Here is a 24,035-nt window from a genome sequence, read left to right as displayed (position 1 = left end):
TTAAAAATATTACTGAAATATATGTTTTTCCAATTTTTTGGGGTTAAATCTTTCGATCAACTTCAGTCCTGATAAAAACTATCAACTATTCAATTATTTTCAGGATTTTAACCCTTTAAATGCCAGCTTGATTCCATGATGTCACTGTTTTTCAAATAAAAAACACAAAAATTCAGTTATTTTCCATATAATAAATCATTTTTGGCTGGGGCATTTATTTTTTATCACAGCTATGGCTATGACAAAGATTAGCAACAAAATTGATTTTGATGCATTTATAGAGTTCTGAAAGTTTTTAATTAAAAAAAAATATATTTCATTTGTCATATATGAAACGTTTGTGATCCACTGTTGATGTTGGCAAGTTTTTATTCATAAGCCATAGATAGTGCTCACTTTAGATTAGCTCACACAAAATACTTAATTAACGAGTAGTAAGTGCTTTATAACAGCCTCAATTCATGAATTCCTGCATTAATAACTGTTTATAGGATCTGCTAACACAGTCACTAATCATTAACACATGTCTGAATAGTGGATGTGCAAGTGCATGCAGAAATGTACATCTAAATACTTTGTTCATCATTTACATACACTTTCTAAATGATATTACAAACCACTGACAAATCCTATATAACTGGTTAGTAAGTGATGTAATACTTGATTTAGAAATGCTGAATCCATCATATATAAAATATGAAAAAGCAATCATTAGGACATTATAGATGAGCTTATTAATGAAGAGTATAACATTAATAATTGTGATTATAAACCACATAGTAATCAGTATTTACGGCAGAAACATGCTTTATAAATGATGAATTCAGTAATTACTAATCCATAACTAATGTCCTTATCAATGATGAATAAAACATTTTTAACTGTGTTTATAAACTACATACTAATGTTAGGTAATGTCAGAGAAATGCATTATAGGCCTAAATGATAAATTGAGTATTTATTAATGCTTAACTAATGCTTAATAGTGTGTACTCATTATAAAGTGTTACCCATTTATTTTGCTCAGCAATTATTTTACCATTTTTAACCCGACAACACAGGAAGTCACAAACCACAGCATCAACTGTTGCTTTCACAGTGTATGTTTGTGAGTGTGTGTGTGTGTGTGTGTGTGTGTGTGTGTGTGTATAAAATAATGATCATTTGATTGCTATGTTACTATTCCTAAAATATAAAAAAAACTCTGTATCAAGTATTAAGCTGTAGTCCAGTCTAGTTTTTGAGTTTGTGTTCAGATCAATGAGAACAGCTGATTTGTGTCTCATTTTACTAACAGAGGAGAGAGAAACTTGACACTGACTGCCCTCTAGTGATTTTATACTAGAAACCACAACATTATAGATGTGTGTTATCATGATGTGTATAATGCAAATGAATTATTAATATATTAATACAATTAATAAATTAATTAAAAAATATAATATAAATCTTCCGAGCACCTCTTAATGCTTGTGCTCTGCCAACCCAGTAAGAATGAGGACTGTAGGTTTTTGTACAGCTGCTCAACCAACTCCCTCCAGTCTCGAGCACAATAATAAACAGCAGAATCTTCAGTCTTCAGACTGTTCATCTGCAGATACAGCTGCTTTCTGCTGTTGTCTCTGGAGATGGTAAACCGCCCTCTGACTGACTGAGAGTAGTAGTTGGTGACTCCTCCTTTCTGGTTGATCAGTGTCTTCCATTCAATCTCTCCACAAAACTAATTTAATCCTTTCACTTTCTTCTAACTCATTCATGTTTTTAAACTCAAGTTATTATAACATTACATTATAATGCTTATTTAACTGTAAAGTAATTTCATCTGTGGATAATTACCCAATTCAACATACACACAACACATGTTTGCTACTGTTTGTAAATTACAGCTAATAAATGTTATTATGATTATACTAGTTTCAGGTAATTTAATATGAAAATCGCCTTATACGTAAACAAAACCAAAACACCTCATGTCTCCTGACATTATTTTCTTTAAAGTTTAAAGATTTGTGTCATGTGGCTTGTAACTTCTGCTGTCTGGAATATTTCTTGCATTATTAGACCAAAAATGTATTTTTGAACAATTAAAGGTTAAAACAATAAGTTCAACTTTTGAAGTCATTATAGGTTAATTGATGATATTATTTGTAAAGTGTAATATTTATCAATAGTTGGTTGGTGATTGTAGCCTAAAAGCATTTAAAGAGATGTAACTTTGAGCTGGTGTTGAAGTCATTAGTGGTCTGAGGGCTCCTCCTCTGGTGGCTTCATGTTACAAGTGTTCAGGCACTGAGGGGTTTTTGTTCAGCTCTACTGATGCTTTGTGTCACTGTGGCTCTCTGGCACAGTAATACACAGCAGTGTCTTCAGGCTGCACATTCTGTCCGTTTAGAGTCACTGTGTTGCTGGAAGAGTCTACGTCGATACTGAACTTGTTCTTCAGTGAATCTTTGTAGTATGAAGCAGCAGTATGTTTCATTCCAATCCACTCCAGTCCTTTCCCTGCAGGCTGTCTGATCCAAGCTGTGTTGTAGCTGCTAAGAGTATAAGAGACCTGACAGGTGATGGTCAGACGTTGACCTGGCTGCACAGTCACAGAGGCTGGCTGAGTTAGCGTTTCACACTTTACACCTGTGGAGGAAAACATGTTGAATATTGAATGAGTGTAATAAGAGTGAACAGTCAGTGTGCTGTGATCATACTGTCAGTGTCTCTGCCTCAGTGAGACTCACAGGATCCAGCAGCCAGCAGCAGCAGCAGCACAGCTATAGAGAACATGGTTGGTATTGAAGGTGATGTGATGGGAGCTTCTCTTCTTCTGCTGCAACTGACAGCATGATATCAAGTCTTTATAGCAGACTGTGAGGAAGTTCACTTTGCATAGAGAAGGACACATGACAGGCTGTAAAGGAAGGATGGACTGTCCTGTCATAAGTAGTGTGGGACTCTCCAGGTGTTTTAACCACTGGTTCAGACTCAGTCAGTGTTTGACCCTCAGTACCTGCAGACATTGAAACAGCTCATTAGTTACTGTAATGCAGATGTATTGTCTTTGTACCAGGAGCTTTGTCACAAAAGCATGTATTGTTCTTACCTGCCCAGTTAGAAAAACAAGCAAAATAATCAGGTCTGCTCATTGAGAAATGTGATTTACATCTTTCTGTTATATCATTATTGTAATTGTGATGACTTAAATCATGAATAAATCATTTATACATGATGTGTCTGGAACATGGATGGACCACCAAATGCTGCTGAGCAAAATAAATGAACATGTTCAATTTTACAACAAACTAACATAGCAGTTAAACCATTTTAAAATGTCCAAATATATTATCAATACTGTTATTCATTAAATCAACAATGGGAACATTATTAACCATTTTTAACCCGACAACACAGGAAGTCACAAACCACAGCATCAACTGTTGCTTGCACAGTGTGTGTGTGTGTGTGTGTGTGTGTGTGTGTGTGTTTAGAGACATTCTCTCCTGCTTGTCATCTGACTTCTTATCTTCTACTGCCACCTGTTGGTACTTGTGAGAATAACTAGTTTGAGGTTTTTGTAGAGCCTCTCTGCTTCCTTTAACCACTGTGTGTTTGGCACAGTAATACACAGCAGAGTCCTCTGGCTGTAAGTTGGACAGTCTCAGATACGTCATGCTGTTGCTATTATCTCTGGTGACTTCTATTCGTCCTTGCATGCTGCTGGCATAATCTGTTCTACTTGCATCGCTGTAAACACGGCCGATACATTTCAGAGCTTTTCCTGCAGGTTGTCTGATCCAGTCCATGCTGCAGCAGCTAAATGTGAAGCCAGATCCCCTGCAGGAGAGACTGAGAGTCTCCCCGGGCTTTTTCACCACTGAACTGGAAGGAATGGACTTCTGGTATCACTGAGCGACCATCAGTCCATGTTGTCTGATCAAAGATCAAACAGCAGTCAGCAGGAGAACTCAAAGGGCAGAGAGAGAGCAACCAGCAGAAGAGTGAGTGTGTTGATCATCCTGAGGCTGGAGATGTGACCTCTGATGCTCCACACGAAGTACAAGAGCAGTCAGCAGGACACAAGTACACTGCACACACTGAACATTTGCATCAGCACATCATGGGGAGGGAGGGGCTCCTGAAAACACAGAGTTAAATGAATGATTTAGAATTGATTATTTTTTTGTCCTTTTAATGGTTATACAATAACACATCCAGAGACAGGAACACTTTTTGGAAGTGATTATTGATAATTAATTAAATAAATATAATTAAAACAATAAATTTATAGTAATAACAACAAAACATCAAAATATGTATTTGCACAATGAGCGTAATCACCAATATCTTCTGAAAATGTTTTCTTCAATTTGTTCTGAATGAAGCTCATAAGAAGAGTCTATCTAAGGTTTATGAAGGTGTTTTTACCTGTATGAAAGAACCTCTGCAGGAATTTGATGCCAGTCGAGCTGTCATATTTAATAACAACAATAGTCTCTTCGGGTCTGTAAATATTGTGATCAATCACTAAACATATGTCAGAATCACACTGTGTCCTGATACGATAAATACAACTTTATTTTTTTCTTTTTCACATTATTTACACACACTTTGTCTTGATGTGAAATTAGAAATGTAAAGAATTTCTAGTAGTTTCAGTTTTTCAAATTGCTGTTCTGTCTTTGACCCTTTCATGAATGAGGAAACTTTATTGTGTGTTTTTTCTTGTGTGTTTTTATGATGTGTCAAATAATTCATAACAAAAAGAAAAAAAGTATTTTTTAACACAAGACACTTAAACAAACATTAATACAAAATGTATATCCAAATCAAATAATGAAAAACACTTCATTTTCTATCAGCCCAGTAAGAATGAGGACTGTAGGTTTTTGTACAGCTGCTCAACCAACTCCAGTCACTGTGGCTGTTGAGCACATTAATAAACAGCAGAATCTTCAGTCTTCAGACTGTTCATCTGCAGATACAGCTGCTGTCTGCTGTTGTCTCTGGAGATGGTAAACCGCCCTCTGACTGACTGAGAGCAGTAGATGCTACTACCACCATTGAAAATAGCAGCAACCCACTCCAGTCCTTTTCCAGGAGCCTGTCTGATCCAGGTCATCCAGTAGCCACTTACACCAAGTCCAGAGGTTGTACAGGTCAATCTCCAGGTCCCTCCAGGACTTTTAACTGCTGGTTCAGATTCTGTCTGTATAATATTTTAATTAAACAAGTTAAGTTACAAATAATTGTAAACAGCCACGTGTTAATTTAACATTTTGTCAGTTCCATTTAAAAAAAATATTTTAACCATTTCCGTGTTGACTTCCTTGTTCTTTTTTAGTCATTAATAACTTCATAAAAAATATCATGAAGACAATTTAAACAACATATTATCAAATCAAATCAAACTTTATTTATATAGCGCTTTTCATACATAGAAATGTAACACAAAGTGCTTTACAAAAAAAGAATAAAAATTAAAAACAGACAATAAAATGACAAAATAAAGTTAAGTTTGTTTATTAATATAAGTTGTACAATCATCATTGGTGAGAAAACTTTGAAAATAAACGATAAATGATATAATTGCGAGATCACTTTGCTGTTTGTTGTCTGTGGAGGTTTTTGTGCAGCTGCTCTACTGTCTTCAGTCACTGTGTCTCTCGAGCACAGAAGTAAACAGCAGAATCTTCTGCTGTCAGGCTCATGACCTCGAGGTACTGAGTGCTGCTGGGAACATCTTCAGTCATGATGAAACGGCTTTGAAAGGAGCTGCTGTAGCTTGTGGAGCTGGAACCTGAGTTCATCCTCCCAATCCACTCCAGAGCTTTCCCTGACCTCTGTCGTATCCAGCTAAAATAGCCGCTCGTCATGCTATAACCAGATATGATGCATGACATCTTCACTGTCTCTCCAGGTCTCTTCCCCTCAGAGGGAGACTGCTCCAGTTTGATCTCACTCCAAACTCCTGGAAGTAGAAACATTTTGATCATTATCCATCAAACTTGTAAATCACAGGTAGGACATTTAAAAAGCACGATTGATTTTCTCACCATGAATAGCAAACTGCAAATAATAAACTCCAGATAATTGTATTGTCCATTCTGTGATGAACACTGTAGTTCAGAGCTTTCTGACCTGAGTGTTTCAGAAATATAGAAACGCTGAGAAACATGTGACACATTTTATAAGTAGAGTATCTCTAAAACAGCAGAGGAAACTCAAATATCAAAGTCCTGGAAACTCATTTCTGAACTGATGGAAAATATTTAAACTACAACGATCTACAATGACAATCTTTAACTCGCGGTGAAGCTGATTAGAGCTTTATTTTCCACATTGGCCCAATAACAAGAGTGAGATTTACCTCTCATTATGTATTTGTGAGGAGACAGAGCTGCTGTTTAGGTTATAGTGAAGTTATCAGATGTTATTGCTCCCCATTAAAACAGGAAAAGAGGTTCCTCATCTCTTCTCCAAATAAACAACAGATGCATTTAAAAAAAATGTGTCATGTACATTTTGCATTGTGGGGAAAAAAAGTTATTTTAAGTCTCTATACTGAGTAAAGAGTGTTTATATTATTAATATTCACATTTAGAACTTGTTTTTGTGGTTGAGTCACATGGTTGCTGAGTATGTGCATGGTTCAACTTGCTCTTTATGTTTCTTTATTTATCATTTATATTTTTGACAAATATATATAAAATTGTGACCAAAAAATAAAATGTGTGGGTTTATTCTTGCCTATAGAGATATGTTGCTATATTCATCTTTATATTCATATTCTTGATTGTTGGCTGTTAATATTTTCTCCACATCTTCTCTGCACATTTCACTGAAGTTAAATCACAACAATGATTCTTTGATTGTCATCTTTTTATACTTTATTAAAGATGAAAAAACTTTTCCATACAAAGTAACTTTGTAAAGTTAAGTAGTGTCATTATTCCACTGTCCCTCCACTTTATAGATCACTGTTGTCTGCTTACATAAATCATTTTAATGAAGCTGCAGTATGTGATGCAAAGGGAGATCATTTTTTTCTCCTGAAATGTAACTTTAAAGTCGGTCGTACATGAGTGACTTTAATATCTGTGAGTTGTGTCATTTTGAATTAGAATAGATTACACTATTTGTAGAAATATACATTTGTAGAAGGAATTTAATTGCAACAAAGGTTTTTTATTGGATTTATGAAAAATATTTCTAAGAGACAGTTTTGAAGACTTATTTAATGCAGGACAGGTTTTTTTTAATTATCACTTTAAAATACAGAAATATGTAAAAACAAGAAAAAAAAATCAAATAAAGTGTTATGTATAAATATATCAACTACTGAATGCTTTTCCTCGACCAGCAGAGTGAAGGTGACAATAATAGTGGACACTTTAGGTCTATAAATAGCGTGATCAGTCACTAAACATATGTCAGAATCACACTGTGTCCTGATACGATAAATCCAACTTTATTTTTTATTTTTCACATTATTAACACACACTGTGTCTTGATGTGAAATTAGAAATGAAAAGAATTTCTAATAGTTTCAGTTTAACAATCAAATTGCTATTCTTTCTTTCTTTTTGAAACTTTTATGAATGAGGAATCCTTATTGTGTGTTTCTTTATGTGTTTTTATGATGTGTCAAATAATTCATAACAATAGAGAAAATAATTGAATACAAGACATTTTCAAACAAACATAAACACAAAATATATAATCACAGCAATTAATGAGAAACACTTCATGTTCTATCAGCCCAGTAAGAATGAGGACTGTAGGTTTTTGTACAGCTGCTGAACCAACTCCAGTCACTGTGGCTCTCGAGCACAATAATAAACAGCAGAATCTTCAGTTTTCAGACTGTTCATCTGCAGATACAGCTGCTGTCTGCTGTTGTCTCTGGAGATGGTAAACCGCCCTCTGACTGACTGAGAGTAGAAGATACGATCACTATCATATTCAATAGTTGCAACCCACTCCAGTCCTTTTCCAGGAGCCTGTCTGATCCAGGCCATCCAAGAGCTACTAATGTCAAGTCCAGAGGCTGTACAGGTCAATCTGTGAGATCCTCCAGGACTTTTAACTGCTGGTTCAGATTCTGTCAGAGTCTGACCATCAACACCTGCGTAGAGAACAAAAAACATTGAGTGAAATAAGCGGGTGACACTAATAGAAGAAACGTATTATTAATATCTGAGAAACTGCTCACCTGCCCAGCAGACAGTTAGAAGCAGCAGTCCTGTCCTATAGTCCATCATGTTAAACTGTGTGTCCTCTGTCCTCCTCTCTGCAGTCAGATAAGTAGAGGTGGAAGACATCTGAGTTTTGCATTGACTCCTCCTCACAGGGAGGAAATCACTGGACAAGAAATATTTAATGAAACTGGGAAAATAATGTCTAATAGTCCGACAATTTTAAGACCACTACAACATTTGCTCTACAAATACCCTACAGTTCATCTTGTTTCAGACCATAGACTGTATCCAACACATGAACATACAATGTTTATTCTCATGTGTTGAATTATAACATCTGAGTATCATGACTCAGTGTCTCATCAGTCACTTTGAGCATAAAGTGCAGCACATGAGAGCTTTTACATTTATATAAATCTAATGAATCTAATTTGATTTCTGACAGTGTGTTTATTCTTATGTGACCATTTTACAGCATTTAAACATTCATTGTTTGTAATAATGACAGATATAATTCAGGGATTAGATCATGTTGTGAGAATTAAAGGGACTCTTTCTTTTTCTGTGAGTGATGTAACATCATGAGGAGAACAATAAACTCACTTCACAGGAAAATATGTAAAATTGAATGTGGTTAAACATTGTATCAAATTCATTTCGCACGTGTTGACAAACTCAGATATCATTGAGATCACTTTGCTGTTTGTTGTCTGTAGAGCTTTTTGTGCAGCTGCTCCACTGTCTTCAGTCACTGTGTCTGTAGAGCACAGAAGTGTAGCATACATGTACACAGTAATACACAGCTGTGTCCTCAGGCTGCAGATTCTTTCCTGTTTATGTCACTGAGCTTGTAGAAGTGTGTGTGTGTGGTAAAGGAACTTGTTCTTCAGAGCATTATTTTAATTTAAGCTACCTCCACCCCACTGATGGGAGATCCAGTCCATGGGTTTTCCTTCACATTGTCTGATCCAACCTGTTGCATAGCTGTCATCAGTCAGAGAATAACCAGAGACCTGACAGCTGATGGTCAAAGACTGTCCAGGCTGCACAACCATTGAGTCTGGCTGGATGAGATCAATACTGTTCACACCTGTGGAAACACAAATCAACATGATCATTCATGTGAATATTCAGTGTTTCTAATATGTTTATTAGTGTGAATCCAGTGAAAGCTGCTCACAGGATCCAGCTGCCAGCAGCAGTATCAGAGCTACAGAGAACATGGTTGATGTTGAAGCTGAACTGATGTGAGCTCTTCTCTCCTCTCACTGACACACACACACACACACACACACACACACACACACACTTCACTTATTTATGAGGCAACACAAGGAGGAGGATTTACATACTGTTGACATTAAATCAGCTGACTAAAGTATATTCAAATAATTCTAAATGAAGATGAAACTTCCAGGTGTTTTTCTTCATCTCAAATGAAGAGAAGATGGAACTTGAATCTCTGAAAGTTTAGATTGTTAGGTTTGACTTTGATCATAATGAAGTTGGCTAAAGACTTTTCATTCAACCACAAAAGCAGTAATGATTCAGATTTTCTTGAACCAAAAATGATGGAATAATGGAAGACAAGCTGACTTTTAATGGTTGATTTCTACTTGTAGAAAGGTTTTTGTACACGCAATGATGTTTCAATGATAATAATTTCAAATTATCAATTTTATGTCAAATGTTGCTGTAAAATGTGATGAAAAACCTTTATTTTTAGAATTCCTGTTTACTGTAAAAGTGAGCTGGTGTTGAAGTCATTAGCGGTCTGAGGGCTCCTCCTCTGGTGGCTTCATGTTACAAGTGTTCAGGCACTGAGGGGTTTTTGTTCAGCTCTACTGATGCTTTGTGTCACTGTGGCTCTCTGGCACAGTAATACACAGCAGTGTCTTCAGGCTGCACATTCTGTCCGTTTAGAGTCACTGTGTTGCTGGTAGAGTCTTCATCGATACTGAACTTGTTCTTCAGTGAATCTTTGTAATATGTGGTTGAACCAGCTCTCATTCCAATCCACTCCAGTCCTTTCCCTGCAGGCTGTCTGATCCAAGCTGTGTAGTAGCTGCTAAGAGTATAAGAGACCTGACAGGTGATGGTCAGACGTTGACCTGGCTGCACAGTTACAGAGGCTGGCTGAGTCAGCGTTTCACACTTTACACCTGTGGAGGAAAACATGTTGAATATTGAATGAGTGTAATAAGAGTGAACAGTCAGTGTGCTGTGATCATACTGTCAGTGTCTCTGCCTCAGTGAGACTCACAGGATCCAGCAGCCAGCAGCAGCAGCAGCAGCACAGCTACAGAGAACATGGTTGGTATTGAAGGTGATCTGATGGGAGCTTCTCTTCTTCTGCTGCAACTGACAGCATGATATCAAGTCTTTATAGCAGACTGTGAGGAAGTTCACTTTGCATAGAGAAGGACACTGACAGGCTGTAAAGGAAGGATGGACTGTCCTGTCATAAGTAGTGTGGGACTCTCCAGGTGTTTTAACCACTGGTTCAGACTCAGTCAGTGTTTGACCCTCAGTACCTGCAGACATTTAAACAGCTCATTAGTTACTGTAATGCAGACATATTGTCTTTGTACCAGGAACTTTGTCAGAAAAACATTTTTTGTTCTTACCTGCCCAGTTAGAAAAACAAGCAAAATAATCAGGTCTGCTCATTGTGAAATGTGATTTACATCTTTCTGTTATATCATTATTGTAATTGTGATGACTTAAATCATGAATAAATCATTTATACATGATGTGTCTGGAACATGGATGGACCACCAAATGCTGCTGAGCAAAATAAATGAACATGTTCAATTTTACAACAAGGATAATGAGGTCAGGATGAGAAAAACATGAAAATAATCAGGTCTGCTCATTGTGAAATGTGATTGATATCATTCTTTTATCTTATTATTGTAATTGTGATGACTTAATACATGATCTTCAAATCATTTAACTGCCATGTTTGTTAATTGTAAAATTGAATGTATTCATTTATTTTGATCGGCAGCATTTGGTGGTCAATCCATGTTCTAGACACATCATGCATAAATGTCCAAATATATTATCAATACCTGCTGTTATTAATAATCAACAATGGGAACATTATTAACCCGACAACACAGGAAGTCACAAACCACAGCAATAACTGTTGCTTTCACAGTGTGTGTTTGTGTGTGTGTGTGTGTGTGTGTGTGTGTGTGTGTGTGTGTTTAGAGGCATACTCTCCTTCGTGTCATCTGACTTCTTATCTTCTACTGCCACCTGTTGGTACTTTTGAGAATAACTACTTTGAGGTTTTTGTTGAGCCTCTCTGCTTCCTTTAACCACTGTGTGTTTAGCACAGTAATACACAGCAGAGTCCTCTGGCTGTAAGTTGGACAGTCTCTGATATGAGCTTCATTCAGGACTCAGGCCCAGGCAAACAACCGCCGTGCAGACGTTCCAGAGCTTTTCCTGCAGGTTGTCTGATCCAGTGCATGCTGCAGCAGCTAAATGTGAAGCCAGATCCTCTGCAGGAGAGACCTGTACAACCTGATGAGATGAAAGGACAAAGGAACCACAGAAGAAAGTGACAGTCATGTGGGAAGTTTTCTGGTATCACTGAGCGACCATCAGTCCATGTTGTCTGATCAAAGATCAAACAGCAGTCAGCAGGAGAACTCACAGGGCAGAGAGAGAGCAACCAGCAGAAGAGTGAGTGTGTTGATCATCCTGAGGCTTGAGATGTGACCTCTTGTGCTCCACACAAAGTACAAGAGCAGTCAGCAGGACACAAGTACACTGCACACACTGAACATTTGCATTAGCATAAAATGGGGAGGGAGCGGCTCCTGAAAACACAGAGTTTAATGAATAATTTATAAACTTTCAAGTATTTCTTCAGTTTATGGGTAATTCAATAACACATCCAGAGACAATGTTTTTGAAGTGCTTAATGATAATTATTTTGTGGTTGAGTCACATGGTTGCTGAGTATTTGTGCAGGTTTGTTGGTGGTTTGTATCACTGAGGAGCTACACTGACACAGTAAAACACAGCTGTGTCCTCAGGCTGCAGATTCTGTCCTTTTCGAGTCCCTGTTAGAGTAGACGTGTTTATGCTGGAGCTGAACTTGTCCTTCTTGACCTCCACCCCACTGATGGGAGATCCACTCTGTAGTGTTGGTGTGATAGTATGATTTCATGTGTGGTTAAAGACACAGAATAAATAGAATAAATATGTTTATATGTTTGGTAAAATTATATTAAAAAGGGTTAAAAACTCATAATTCATTAAAGGTATTAAAAATATGTGTTCATGGGTTAAAAATGGAGTAAAATGCGTTAAAATGCATGTTAAATGGTAAAAACTTCATAACAGTGCACAGTGTTGTTAAGAGGATGTGTTCTCAGTGATTGATTCATTTTGCCTGTGTTCTCAGTGATTGATTCATTTTGCCTGTGTTCTCAGTGATTGATTCATTTTGCCTACAGGCCTGAAGAGGGAGCCCTTGCCGCTCGATGCTTCACTTGTAATGAAGCTGGCAAAGGGTTCAACCGTGTCCTGTCTCTTCATTTACATTTCCCTCTTCAGTTACGAAAAACACAGTAATTGTGTAATGTGGTTGTAGGTATATTTTGTTCATAATTCGTGAGTGCCCGGACGTAAAGTAGAGAGTCGTCGGAAGTGTTATTTTGTATCTTTTGTTGTGTGTCGCTAGTGAAGCATTGTTAAGTAGCAGTAGCTAAGCTAACTAGCCACCTGTGGCTCCCGGTTAATATTCTCAGGTCTGGGAAAGTACTGTGTGTGCACGTGTGTTAAAGTCTGAGAGAAATATTGTGGGTATATTCTCAGTAAGGTTATTCTCTTGTGTATTAATGAGTACATGAGAATGTTAAATGTATAAATTATGTTTTTTCACTTGTAATGAAGCTGGCAAAGGGTTCAACCGTGTCCTGTCTCTTCATTTACATTTCCCTCTTCAGAGAGGTCATTACATTGGCACGCGAATAACAAAGCCAGGGTGTAGAGCAAAATACTGTTTACTTAACAGACCAGCAGTACAACAAAACATTAGTTCAGCAGATCGTATTGTAGCCTACACTTCAGTAGTCGCCTTCTTGAATCGCAACCCGTTCTCATTCCCAAAGCGTAATATACCGACGATTTGTCACACCCCTAGACGTATCATACTGACGCAAAGGGTACCCTTCCACGTCTGTGTGAAACGCTCTGGGTTCTCAATTGACTCCAATATAAACCCGCTCGCGGCGCTGAGAAACGCTTAGAGCAGAGGCTACAGCCGTCTATTCACTCCGCCAACCAACGTAACTGTAACTGTAATCACATAAAGTGACCTGTGTGTGCGACGTGCGTGTAACTGTATGGGGGGCATTTTATGCCAGCGAACTAACCTAAAATTTGTGTACAACGCGTATGCGATGACATCAAACCTCTAACGTGCGCGTGTATGGGTGGGTGAACTACGCCTCAAATACGTCACATGAAGACCCGAGTGACTATTAAGTACAATTCTACATGAGCGTACAGGCACATGCTGTGTAGTGTTTGTAGAAATCTAACAGCGAGGGGTCATTCGTGCTGTGCCACGTTCGAACTTAGCGGACACCTGTGCGCACGCTCGTCTCAATGTATAAATAATTATTTACTTCATGATGACAAATTTTGATTTTAACAACCGTTTGCGTCACAATAAAAGCAGTCAATGTATTACCAAGACAGACCGATGAGACAGTTTGGGTTCAATTTAGCCTCAGGTTTTGGCCAGAAAACTTAAACTTTATCTCGTACGTACGAGATAGTCTCTCTCTTCATCTATAAGTTATGCTTTCTTATAAACAATACCATATGAAGCTTGCCTGTACGCACGCCTATTCATCAGTCTTTGTGCAGGAGCAGGCGACGCGGTTAAGGCGTTTTAGTATAGTTAGATGGCGTAAAATACCCCTCATAGTAACTGTAATCACATAAAGTGACCTGTGTGTGCGTGCGTGTATCTGTAACTGTAATCACATAAAGTGACCTGTGTGTGTGTGTGTGTGCGTGCGTGTATCTATCTGTAACTGTAATCACAAAAAGTGACCTGTGTTTGTGCGTGCGTCAGTGTGTGTGTCTGGTTCTCTCTTTCTGTGAGAGATACAGTCGACCAATCAGAGCAGAGCAATCAACGGAATTAACTACCGCTGTAGAATGGTCCGGCACAGTGACAGCAGCCAGAGGTGGACAGACTGGAATTTCTGGCCTTGAACAGAAAGCATTTTTGGCAAAACCATAATACCTAAAATTGATCTGACTTCACTTTGAGTGTCCTGAGTTCTTCCTGAACAGCTACATTTGTTTTTTGTGAAGAAAAGTGAAGAAATAGCTTTGTAAGAGCGATCTGAAAAACTGTTAAATATGCTTTTCTACAGAAATCTTCCTGCATTTTTAATATGGGAGTCAATGGGGCTGTTGGTGCGTGTTGGTGGCCAACTGTGCATACTATGCCCAAACTATAACTCTGACAGCTTTACCAGAGGATTGTGAGTGAGAAGACAAAATTTCCTACGTTTCTATGAATAAATTATTTCTGTAGAGTGGAATGCACGCACACACACACAGGCCTCTTTATGTGATTGCGGTTACAGATAAACGAACGCACACACACACAGGTCACTTTATGTGATTACAGTTACAAATACACACATGCACACACACACAAACAGGTCACTTTATGTGATTACAGTTACAGATACATGCAGGCACACACACGTCACTTCATGTGATTACAGTTACAAATACACACATGCACACACACACAAACAGGTCACTTTATGTGATTACAGTTACAGATACATGCAGGCACACACACGTCACTTCATGTGATTACAATTACAGATACACACGCAGGTCGCTTTATATAATTACAGTTACAGATACACGCACACACACACACACACACACACACACACAGGTCACTTTATGTGATTACAGTTACAAAAACACACATGCACACACACACAGGTCACTTTATATCATTACAGTTACAGATCCACGCACACACACAGGTCACTTTATGTGATTGCAGTTACAGATAAACACACGCACACACACACATACACAGGTCACTTTATGTGATTACAGTTACAAATACACTTTCACAGTGTGTATGTGTGTGTGTGTGTCTCTCCTTCGTGTCATCTGACTTCTTATCTTTTACTGCCACCTGTTGGTACTTGTGGGAATAACTGGTTTGAAGTTTTTGTAGAGTCTTTCTGCTTCCTTTAACCACTGTGTCTGTGGCACTCTGGCACAGTAATACACAGCAGAGTCCTCTGGCTGTAAGTTGGACAGTCTCAGATACACCATGCTGTTGCTATTATCTCTGGTGACTTCTATTCGTCCTTGTATGCTGCTGGCGTAAAATGTTTTACTTGCATCGTTGTAAATACGTCCTAACCATTCCAGAGCTTTTCCTGCAGGTTGTCTAATCCAGCTTACGTCACAGCAGCTAAATGTGAAGCCAGATCCCCTGCAGGAAAGACTGAGAGTCTCCCCGGGCTTTTTCACCACTGAACTGGAAGGAATGGACTCCATGCTCTGACCTGTACAACCTGATAAGATGAAAGGAGAGAGGAACCACAGAAGAAAGTGAGACAGTCTATCAGTCCATGTTGTCTGATCAAAGATCAAACAGCAGTCAGCAGGAGAACTCACAGGGCAGAGAGAGAGCAACCAGCAGAAGACTGGGTGTGTTGATCATCCTGAGGCTGGAGATGTGACCTCTGATGCTCCACACAAAGTACAAGAGCAGTCAGCAGAACACAAGTTCACTGCAGACACTGACCATTTGCATCAGCACATCATAGGGAGGGAGGGGCTCCTGAAAACACAGAGTTTAATAGATCATTTATAATTTATTATTCGGGCCATGGGGTAATCGCAACGAGCACTGGTCCCATACAGCAAAAGCTGTCGGGATTTTGCATTGAAATGAATGGGACGGTCGAAAAAAAATGAGCGAAAAAGAACAATAATTGGAGATTTTTAAACGTCTACTTCTCCAGCATAAATTCACCTGCACAACCATTGAGTCTGGCTGGATGAGATCAATTCTGTTCACACCTGTGGAAACTCAAATCAACATGATGTTGGGAATTAAGGATGCCTCTTTTATGAATGCCACAAGCAGCAGCAGCCACAAACAGCACCACAATATTTAAGGATGAACCTGAGCGAAACTTGTATGAATCTCACGGTTCAAAAGTGAAGTAAGATGGCTATCAGAATTATTAATAATTATCATAAATAATTATTAGTTATAAGAGCCTCGATTTGCTCTAAGTCATAGCTCATTGGGGCACCATCTGTAAAACAGAAAAATATAGCCAATTCACAAGGGGGGGGGGGGGGGTGAAGCTTCTCACACAAAGAGTCATAAACTCATGTGGTGAAGGGAAAACTAGGCCTGGTGGCCATATATTAGCTGTTACAAACTGTGTTTTTGGTTACGGCTAATTTAAAGTATATTATGTGTAAATCAGTGTGTGAGCAAATATAAGGTTAGTAAAGTTAGTTGCATATAAGACTGACTGTCTGTATAAAGCAAGATTAACATACAACTTTGAAAAATGAAGCTACACGACTATTACAACAAATATACTTAAAAACACACACATATATAAACCAAATCATTAATTACAGTTCAAATCCCATGTACTTAAAGTCCTGGCTGATTGCTTAGGCCCAGTTACATTACTCACAGTCCAGTTGGAAAAGGGGCTTTCTGGTGCAGGGCGTGGAAGGAAGTTTGGTGTCAGGCTGAAGTTCAATAAGCGAATTAAATTAAGTTGTTGGTTCGTCCTTGTTGTATGAACAAGCTTTCTCTGGCAGTTGCAATGAACTTTGCATTCATTAATGCAACCTTGATGCGCAGGGAAGATCAGAGTTGCAGTTGTTTCAGGATTCCTTATGGTCTCACCCTCAGACGCAGAGGATCTCTGCGGGGGTAGAGGGAGAAGGTGGGGGCTGGTGAATCCAGGGTCCCCTCCTGGATGGAGGTGTTGCTGCTTCAACAAGCAGTGGAGAAAGAGAAAGGAGATGAGGAGTACTGGCTCCTTATAGTAGACCACCTACGGTGTCATCAGTCTCCTGACCAATGAACTCATCTGTAGGGTTCATAACTCTGAGGATCCTGAGAAGGATTCAAAATAGAGGGGAGATCTCTGGTTGGTCCTTATCAGAGAGCTTGAATGGAGCTGGATGTAAATGCTGCTGCATTTAATCCACATCAGTTCAAATTCACAAATGAACCCAAGATTCACCTGTGTTCCAACCACAACAATGATCTCCATCATTCATGTGAATATTCAGCAGTATCAGAGCTACAGAGAACATGGTTGATGTTGAAGCTGAACTGATGTGAGCTCTTCTGTCCTCTCATTGACACACACACACACACACACACACACACACACACTCACTCTCTCTCTCACACACACGACAGAATGCATGTTACTGTGCAAAACAAGAATATTGCTAGTAATTATGAATTGTAATGTAATTTCCAGTAACTAACATAATTTGCATTTACTGAATGGTACTGATATCTTGACGTTGACAGGCTGACATCTCTATTTGAGCAACTTATTTGAATTTGTTGTTTTATTTTACAGGAGGAGTTAGACACTGTGGTGAGAATGTGGAACACCCATCGGATCCGGCGGGGTGGCAATGGTCGTGACCTGTACCATGGAAAACCTTTCCTCATGTATCATGCACCAGAGCTTTACCAGGCACAGGACTACCTCCATCCAGTAGATTATGAGAGACTGGACGTCATTCTAGAAGAGGATTTTTGCCTTTGGAAAACGGACATTACCTTTTACTCAGACCTTAATGAGTTCTGTGTTTTGATAATGGAAGAGCAAGTACCAATACAGCAATGTAAAAATACTTCACTACTTCAGTAAAAGTACATGAGTGTTGTCAGCTTGATGTACAGAAAAGTTCTTTCAAAGTGACATTATTCAAGTAAATACCCTCAAAATCAATCAGTATTGTAAAGTCAGCAATTGTTAAACTTTTTGAGTATAGAGACAAAACAATAACAAATACTTTACTGATATACTAAAGGTGTGCACTGTGAGTAGCCTCTGGTCCACTTTGTTTGACATATCAGACACAGTAAAACCAGTATGCTCTCATCAAATATGATTTGACTGTGAAATAATAAAATGAACAACTAATTTAAGTTTGAAAAACAATTTAATAGAAAACATTTGAATACACAAATAAAATACAAAAAAAAAGAAACATTTTGTTACATAAAGCAAGGCCTGTTGAGTGGGAAGCATGAACATAAATGTAAATAATTTAAATTTAAATCATTTAAATTTATGTAACAGTCATTAAATACATGAATGCATTACTTTTTCAGATTGTGCATTCTGGTACATTATAGGTTCAGTCAAAAAATCTTTTGTAAACCTCCTAACCTTTCTGTAAACAACTTGAACTTTTTGTGCAAAAAATGTAAAAGTGTATCTCTGTTAAGGTATCTTCAAGCATTTAACATTTTCAAGTTCTTGGGGAATTGCTAGCTTTTGGTGAGGCCACTGCTACACTTGAAAACACACTCAAATAATCTTAAATGATGTCATGTGTCCATGCTTAACAAATACACTGTATACAACATGCTCCAGAAATACAAATACAAACACGAACATCTACAATCACAACATTGCTCCTCTACGAACAATGGGCCTCATTTATGAACCGTTCTTAAGAACAAATTTGTTCTTAAGTCCTACTTACGAAGATTTTACGAAGATTATGGCATTCATGAATTTTTTTCTTATCAAGGGTTTTTCTTAGGTAAGAACAAATCCTACCAACACTCAGGAGTACTCTTAAGCACATTTCAGAGCTGACATGTTGGCATTGTTGTGTTGTCTTCTTTTGTTAAGTTCAATAAAATACATTACAGTGAAATTTCCGTCATATTTATGTATTTATTCATTAATTTCATTTTTTTTCGTTTTTCATTTTAATTAAATTAAATGTGCCAACGCTTTAACATGAATCAAGTAAATTGGAAATCATGCCGTCCATTAGTGATACCACACATTCAAGGACAGTTTCATTTCACAAAGTGTGATTGACTTGGAGTTACTGTACATTGTGTTGTTTAAGTGTTCCCTTTATTTTTTTGAGCAGTGTGTATACAGTCATGGAAAAAATTATTAGAACATCGTTTTCTTCAATTTCCTGTTCATTTTAATGCATCCACTGCACGCGTAACTGCCTCCCAGGCCTCCTTTTTGTTGGTGTTGGTGCAACCTGAACTAAGGCTGCTAAATATCATTTTTTCTTCCTCCAAGTGATCTCCTGCAGCAGAACTTCTAGTTCTGAACTTCTAAAGTTTTTTTTTCTTTTTACCTGTGCTCCAACAGATTTGCGCTTTGCTTTAAGCATTCTGTTGCTGTTTCTTCTGTGTGGCGTCTGCACACGGCCCTGCTGTCCTTTTTATGGGCATTAATGGGCGGCTACCTATGCTAATCCTATGTTAATTAGACTCACCTGGCACGCCGGCTCAATTTACGAGGAGATGGCATTCATCAATTTAAGAACACGGCTGCGAACAATTCAGCGGCTTAAGAAGACGTTGATGAATCTGACATAGGGTCTTCTTAGAAATCTTCTTAAGAAGGACTTAAGAAAGAATCTAAGAAGGTATTGGTGAATGAGGTCCATTGTGTTGTAGTCTTTGAAATACTTAGGCCTTAGTCTCAAGTCACCTTAGTAATGTTTGTACATAACATAGCATTTATGGTCCTCATACCACTGTTGTACATGGAATACTGACACCTAGTGGCTAATTGAAGTTAAGTGGTATAATGCATGATTATGCTCCCTGATGGATGCATACATGTGCAGGTTCATTGCTAAATATCAGTGCAATTTCTTAAGAACATGACAACCATGACCACTTTATCACATGTCATGTTTAGTCCATATCCATCACCCAGACTCCACTTTGCAACACAGACAGGAACTCTGACCTGAATTCTGAATAAGTGCGGTAGTTGCATGCAAGTTCCAGTACACAAGTGCAGGTGTGGGCTACAGGCCTTCTGGAGAACTCAGACATGTTGGTAAATGTAACATTGATGGTGTTTGACAAAAAAAGGTCAGACCCTGTGCAGAACCTAAGGAAATATCCAATCTCCCTCTGATCAATTTCTCTGACAATTCTCAGAAGATGAAGAGAGGTGGTCCTCTCTGCTGGTGACATTGAGTTTGGAAACTGAACGTATTTTGTGACACTTCTTGCCTTTGGTTGAAAATCAGCAAGGATCTTGTCCAGCACTCCACCACTGAGAGAATCTCCAATAGTTTCCAGGACTGGCTTCCAGCACTCTATTATAAATGCTGGCTGTTGTACCAACTCCTTGTGTGCGATTTCTTCTTACAAGCTTGGTAAGTTTTGTTATGTTGGAAGAGTGGTGCAGTTGTGACTGCTCAGAATGGTGAGAAGCGCTTCCATATCAGCTCCCTTGAAATCAGTCAAAGCCTATGTCAGTGCATCGTTCTCAGTGGGGCTTACATAGTTGAAAAATGCGTCCATAAGGCTGCATTTTTGTGAAGATATTAAAGGGCTTCATTAAGTAATGGCGGAGCCAGCTGAATAGGTAAGTATTTAAATCTCTGCCATCCAAAGCCCACAATACAGGCAACAGCTTTCCACTTCCTTTCTTGAAAGGCATGATGCAAAGTAGGGATCTTGTATGTGGTTCCAGAGGTTCTTGATGCATAGAACTTGCTCCAGAAATCAGTGATGCAGTCCATGGCAAGCCCGCTTCCCATTCCACTCTCCAACTCACCATTTTCCAGCACATGCCTAAATCCAATGTTGGCATCTAGTATATTTTCATCTGAAAATGCCTCAATCATGTCATTAACACAATGCACTGTGTGAATAGTAATTGTCTGCTTCTCAACTATGTCTCAAAGAAATTCGCAGATGAGCTAGTTGTTGAGGTGTGGTTTGAACTTGCTTCCTGATTTATGACTTCAAGTGGTGTTGACTGACTATCAAAGGAAGTGTCTGAGTCACTGTTTGTGGGCACAATGTTGGAACTTTGTTCTTCAGTCACAGGTTTGGGATTCTCAATTTCTGTCACATGCTGGATTATTCTGCTGTTGGAATCCCCTTGAACTTTAATAACATCATCTGATGGCTGCTGCTCAGAAGCATGGAGAGGCAGATAAACCAGTGTGTCACAGAGAACATCCAAGGAAATGTTTTCATCATCACCAAGGAAAATAACTTCATCATCAGGAGATAGAATAAATGTCTGGGCCACAGACAGTTCAGATGTCTGAGAATTTGGGGTAGAATTAGAAATCAAGGTTGTTAGTACACTTGCATGCTAGCCTGGCTAACACCAGACTAATCACAAATGAGATTAGTCTGGAAACCAGTTGTTCATTTCTCCGTAGAGGAGGCGTGATTTTGGGCTGTTTTGGGGTTTTATGTGTTTCTGAATAAATGAAGTCTCAGCTTTAATATAATATCAAAATTAATGTAAGATTCAAACGATAAGTATAGTTTTGAAGCTCTTAAACATAACGTAGTTGGCAGGTTTTTTTCGCGGCACAGCTGTTTACAGACAATGACAGATGAGTGACAGCTGACTAACAGATGACAGTGGTTGACAGATCGAAATAGCTAGCTTGATAAAAATGGATTCACGAGAGGAACATATTGCAAAACTTTTAAACTCAAATCCGGTCAGAGGTGCTACATCTGATGAAAACTGGATCGATTTAATTACGGATTATTTCACCGAAAGAGAGCAAGAAGAGGAGAGGAAATTCTGGGGAAATTCTGAAAGGGCCTCGGGGGCTACTGCCGGTGTGTGTACACTATGATGAGATTCTTCAGAGATTTATAACAATTAATACTAGTAATGTTATGATACTATATAATATACAAGGAGCACACCTACAACAAGCATTCCTTTTCAAGTATTTATTTATACAGCAACCTATGACCTTTAACCTCAAAATGTGTGGGAGACAAAGTCACACAAAAACGATGAAGGGGTGCAGGCAGATTAGAGTTAAGCGGGACGGCAGAGATCATCTTCTATGTTGTCTGCAAATACACACACACAAAAAAAAAACATCTGTAAGACATCGACATGAATCAAGTCAAATTGAAGTCTTCAAGACACACACACACACACACACACACACTTTGACCATTGAAAGGAAATCAACCACAATAAAGTGGTAAATGTTTCTTACATGTTGTGTGTTGGGTTGCTGTCTTTAGCTGTGGTCCTCTGGAGGTCTTCTTCCTGGAGCTGTGGTCATCCTCACTAAATTAACAAAGCACAAGTTACAGTTTAATTGAATCTTGCTTGAGCATTTGATCACACTACAGTCAGTAAAACACACTGGAAAGTGTTGCTCACTCATCATCTGTTGGGATGTTTTATCCTCTGTGGAGTCCTCCAGAAATCTGCTGTGGTCCTCTTGCAGTCTTCTGCCTAGATCTTTTGTCACTCTTACAGGAATATAAAAGGCAAAGGCATTAATAAGTTACATGTTGCAAAGCATCGTGAAAACATATGATGACTTTAAAACAAAATTTCAATCAATTAAAACAAAATAATGAAATATCCCTCCCTTGTTGTTGTTGTTGTTGAGTTGTTGTTAGTGGTGAAAGATCCTCTGCAGTCCTCTGGAGTTCTTCTTCCTGGATCAGCTGTCATCTTTGGCATCTGCAGCTTCATTGTCATGGCGCCCCCTCAGACATGCAGGCATTTGTGGCAGGAGGAGGTGTGGCAATAGTACAGGGCATTAAATACCTGAGTATTCATAAAGACAAAATAAAGTTATTAAAACAGACAATATTACATTGGACATTATTACACTGTTTTTTGTCACACATTGGTAAAGACTACTTACTTGTCTGCTGGGTTGCACTTTCCTCAGCTGCGGTACTCTGGAGGTCTTCCTTCTTGATCTATGGTCATTGTTCTTTGATAGACAAACACATTAAGTTACTTTGCATTTGAATCGTTTTAAGAGTGAGAGAAAGAGTGATACTTACTTTGTGATGGAGGAGGTGGGCACCAGCAGCTTGGTCTGCATCTTCACGGTGGGAAATGACATCATCCACTTTGTGTTTCCCTTTACCTGGTCCTCAGCTCTCCTCCACTGCTGTCCCTATTCAGTCTGCATCTTCTAGGCATCCTCAAGACAGGAAGCTGCTGCAACTGCAGCTTCCTGTCTTGAGCTCCCCGTCTTACATTTGAATACACTGCCACTGTCCTTCTAATCATCTTAATGTCTCAGATATTGCTGACCCCGTATAAATAAATAAATAAATACCTATTTAAAAAGACGAATAAATAGTTGAATAAATAGATAGTTGAATAAATAGATAAATATATATAAATACATACAGACTTTTGAATGATCATCAAGTGACTTAACGATTTCCAGCCAACACATGCCACACCAACACCACCATTAGTGTGTAGACTTACATTAAAATGAAGACAGCATGTACCCATGGAGCCTGCTCCATGGGTACATGCCTAGACACAACATATATATGAAAACAAATACAATGTCCCCAGAACAATGACACGGTTGTTATTTGAATATAGATCAATGATTGTGATAAGTTAAATAAATAAATAAATAAGTTGAACACATATGCACCCAGAGATAGATTGTACAGATGATGAAATGAAATACACCCAGATAGATTTTACAGCCAGACTAATTGAAATGCACCCAGAATGATGACAGCATTGTTGTTTTAAAATACTATGCACTGAGACA

The 24,035-nt window shown here is 38.4% G+C and overlaps 1 long non-coding RNA gene and 3 gene segments (V, D, J or C); all 4 read right to left on the bottom strand.

Moving 5' to 3' along the window:
• Positions 1 to 2,338: 2,338 nt before the first annotated feature.
• LOC131982872 (Ig heavy chain V region 5A-like) lies at positions 2,339 to 2,778 on the bottom strand (the record flags this gene model as incomplete). The annotated part of the segment is given in 2 exon segments: positions 2,339 to 2,631; positions 2,733 to 2,778. Coding segments are annotated over 2 exon segments (339 nt in total), but the record flags the coding sequence as incomplete, so codon positions are not given.
• A 4,539-nt stretch (positions 2,779 to 7,317) lies between these two features.
• Positions 7,318 to 9,412, bottom strand: LOC131982849 (immunoglobulin heavy variable 3-7-like). The segment is given in 2 exon segments: positions 7,318 to 8,116; positions 9,370 to 9,412. Coding segments are annotated over 2 exon segments (357 nt in total).
• Positions 9,413 to 10,046: 634 nt separating this feature from the next.
• On the bottom strand, positions 10,047 to 10,501 carry LOC131982850 (Ig heavy chain V region 5A-like). The segment is given in 2 exon segments: positions 10,047 to 10,351; positions 10,453 to 10,501. Coding segments are annotated over 2 exon segments (354 nt in total).
• An 11,690-nt stretch (positions 10,502 to 22,191) lies between these two features.
• Positions 22,192 to 22,896, bottom strand: LOC131982888 (uncharacterized). Its single transcript, XR_009395429.1, has 3 exons — positions 22,655 to 22,896; positions 22,485 to 22,558; positions 22,192 to 22,332 (listed from the first exon to the last, which is right to left on the bottom strand). It is a non-coding gene; the product is annotated as an uncharacterized LOC131982888 (long non-coding RNA).
• Between the last annotated feature and the right edge of the window lie 1,139 nt (positions 22,897 to 24,035).

The sequence above is a fragment of the Centropristis striata genome, chromosome 13 (assembly GCF_030273125.1).
Source record: "Centropristis striata isolate RG_2023a ecotype Rhode Island chromosome 13, C.striata_1.0, whole genome shotgun sequence".
In the NCBI taxonomy this organism is placed as follows: Eukaryota; Metazoa; Chordata; class Actinopteri; order Perciformes; family Serranidae; genus Centropristis; species Centropristis striata.
The sequence above is the reverse complement of the archived record's forward strand: the minus strand, read 5'-3'. Positions and strand labels throughout refer to the sequence as shown.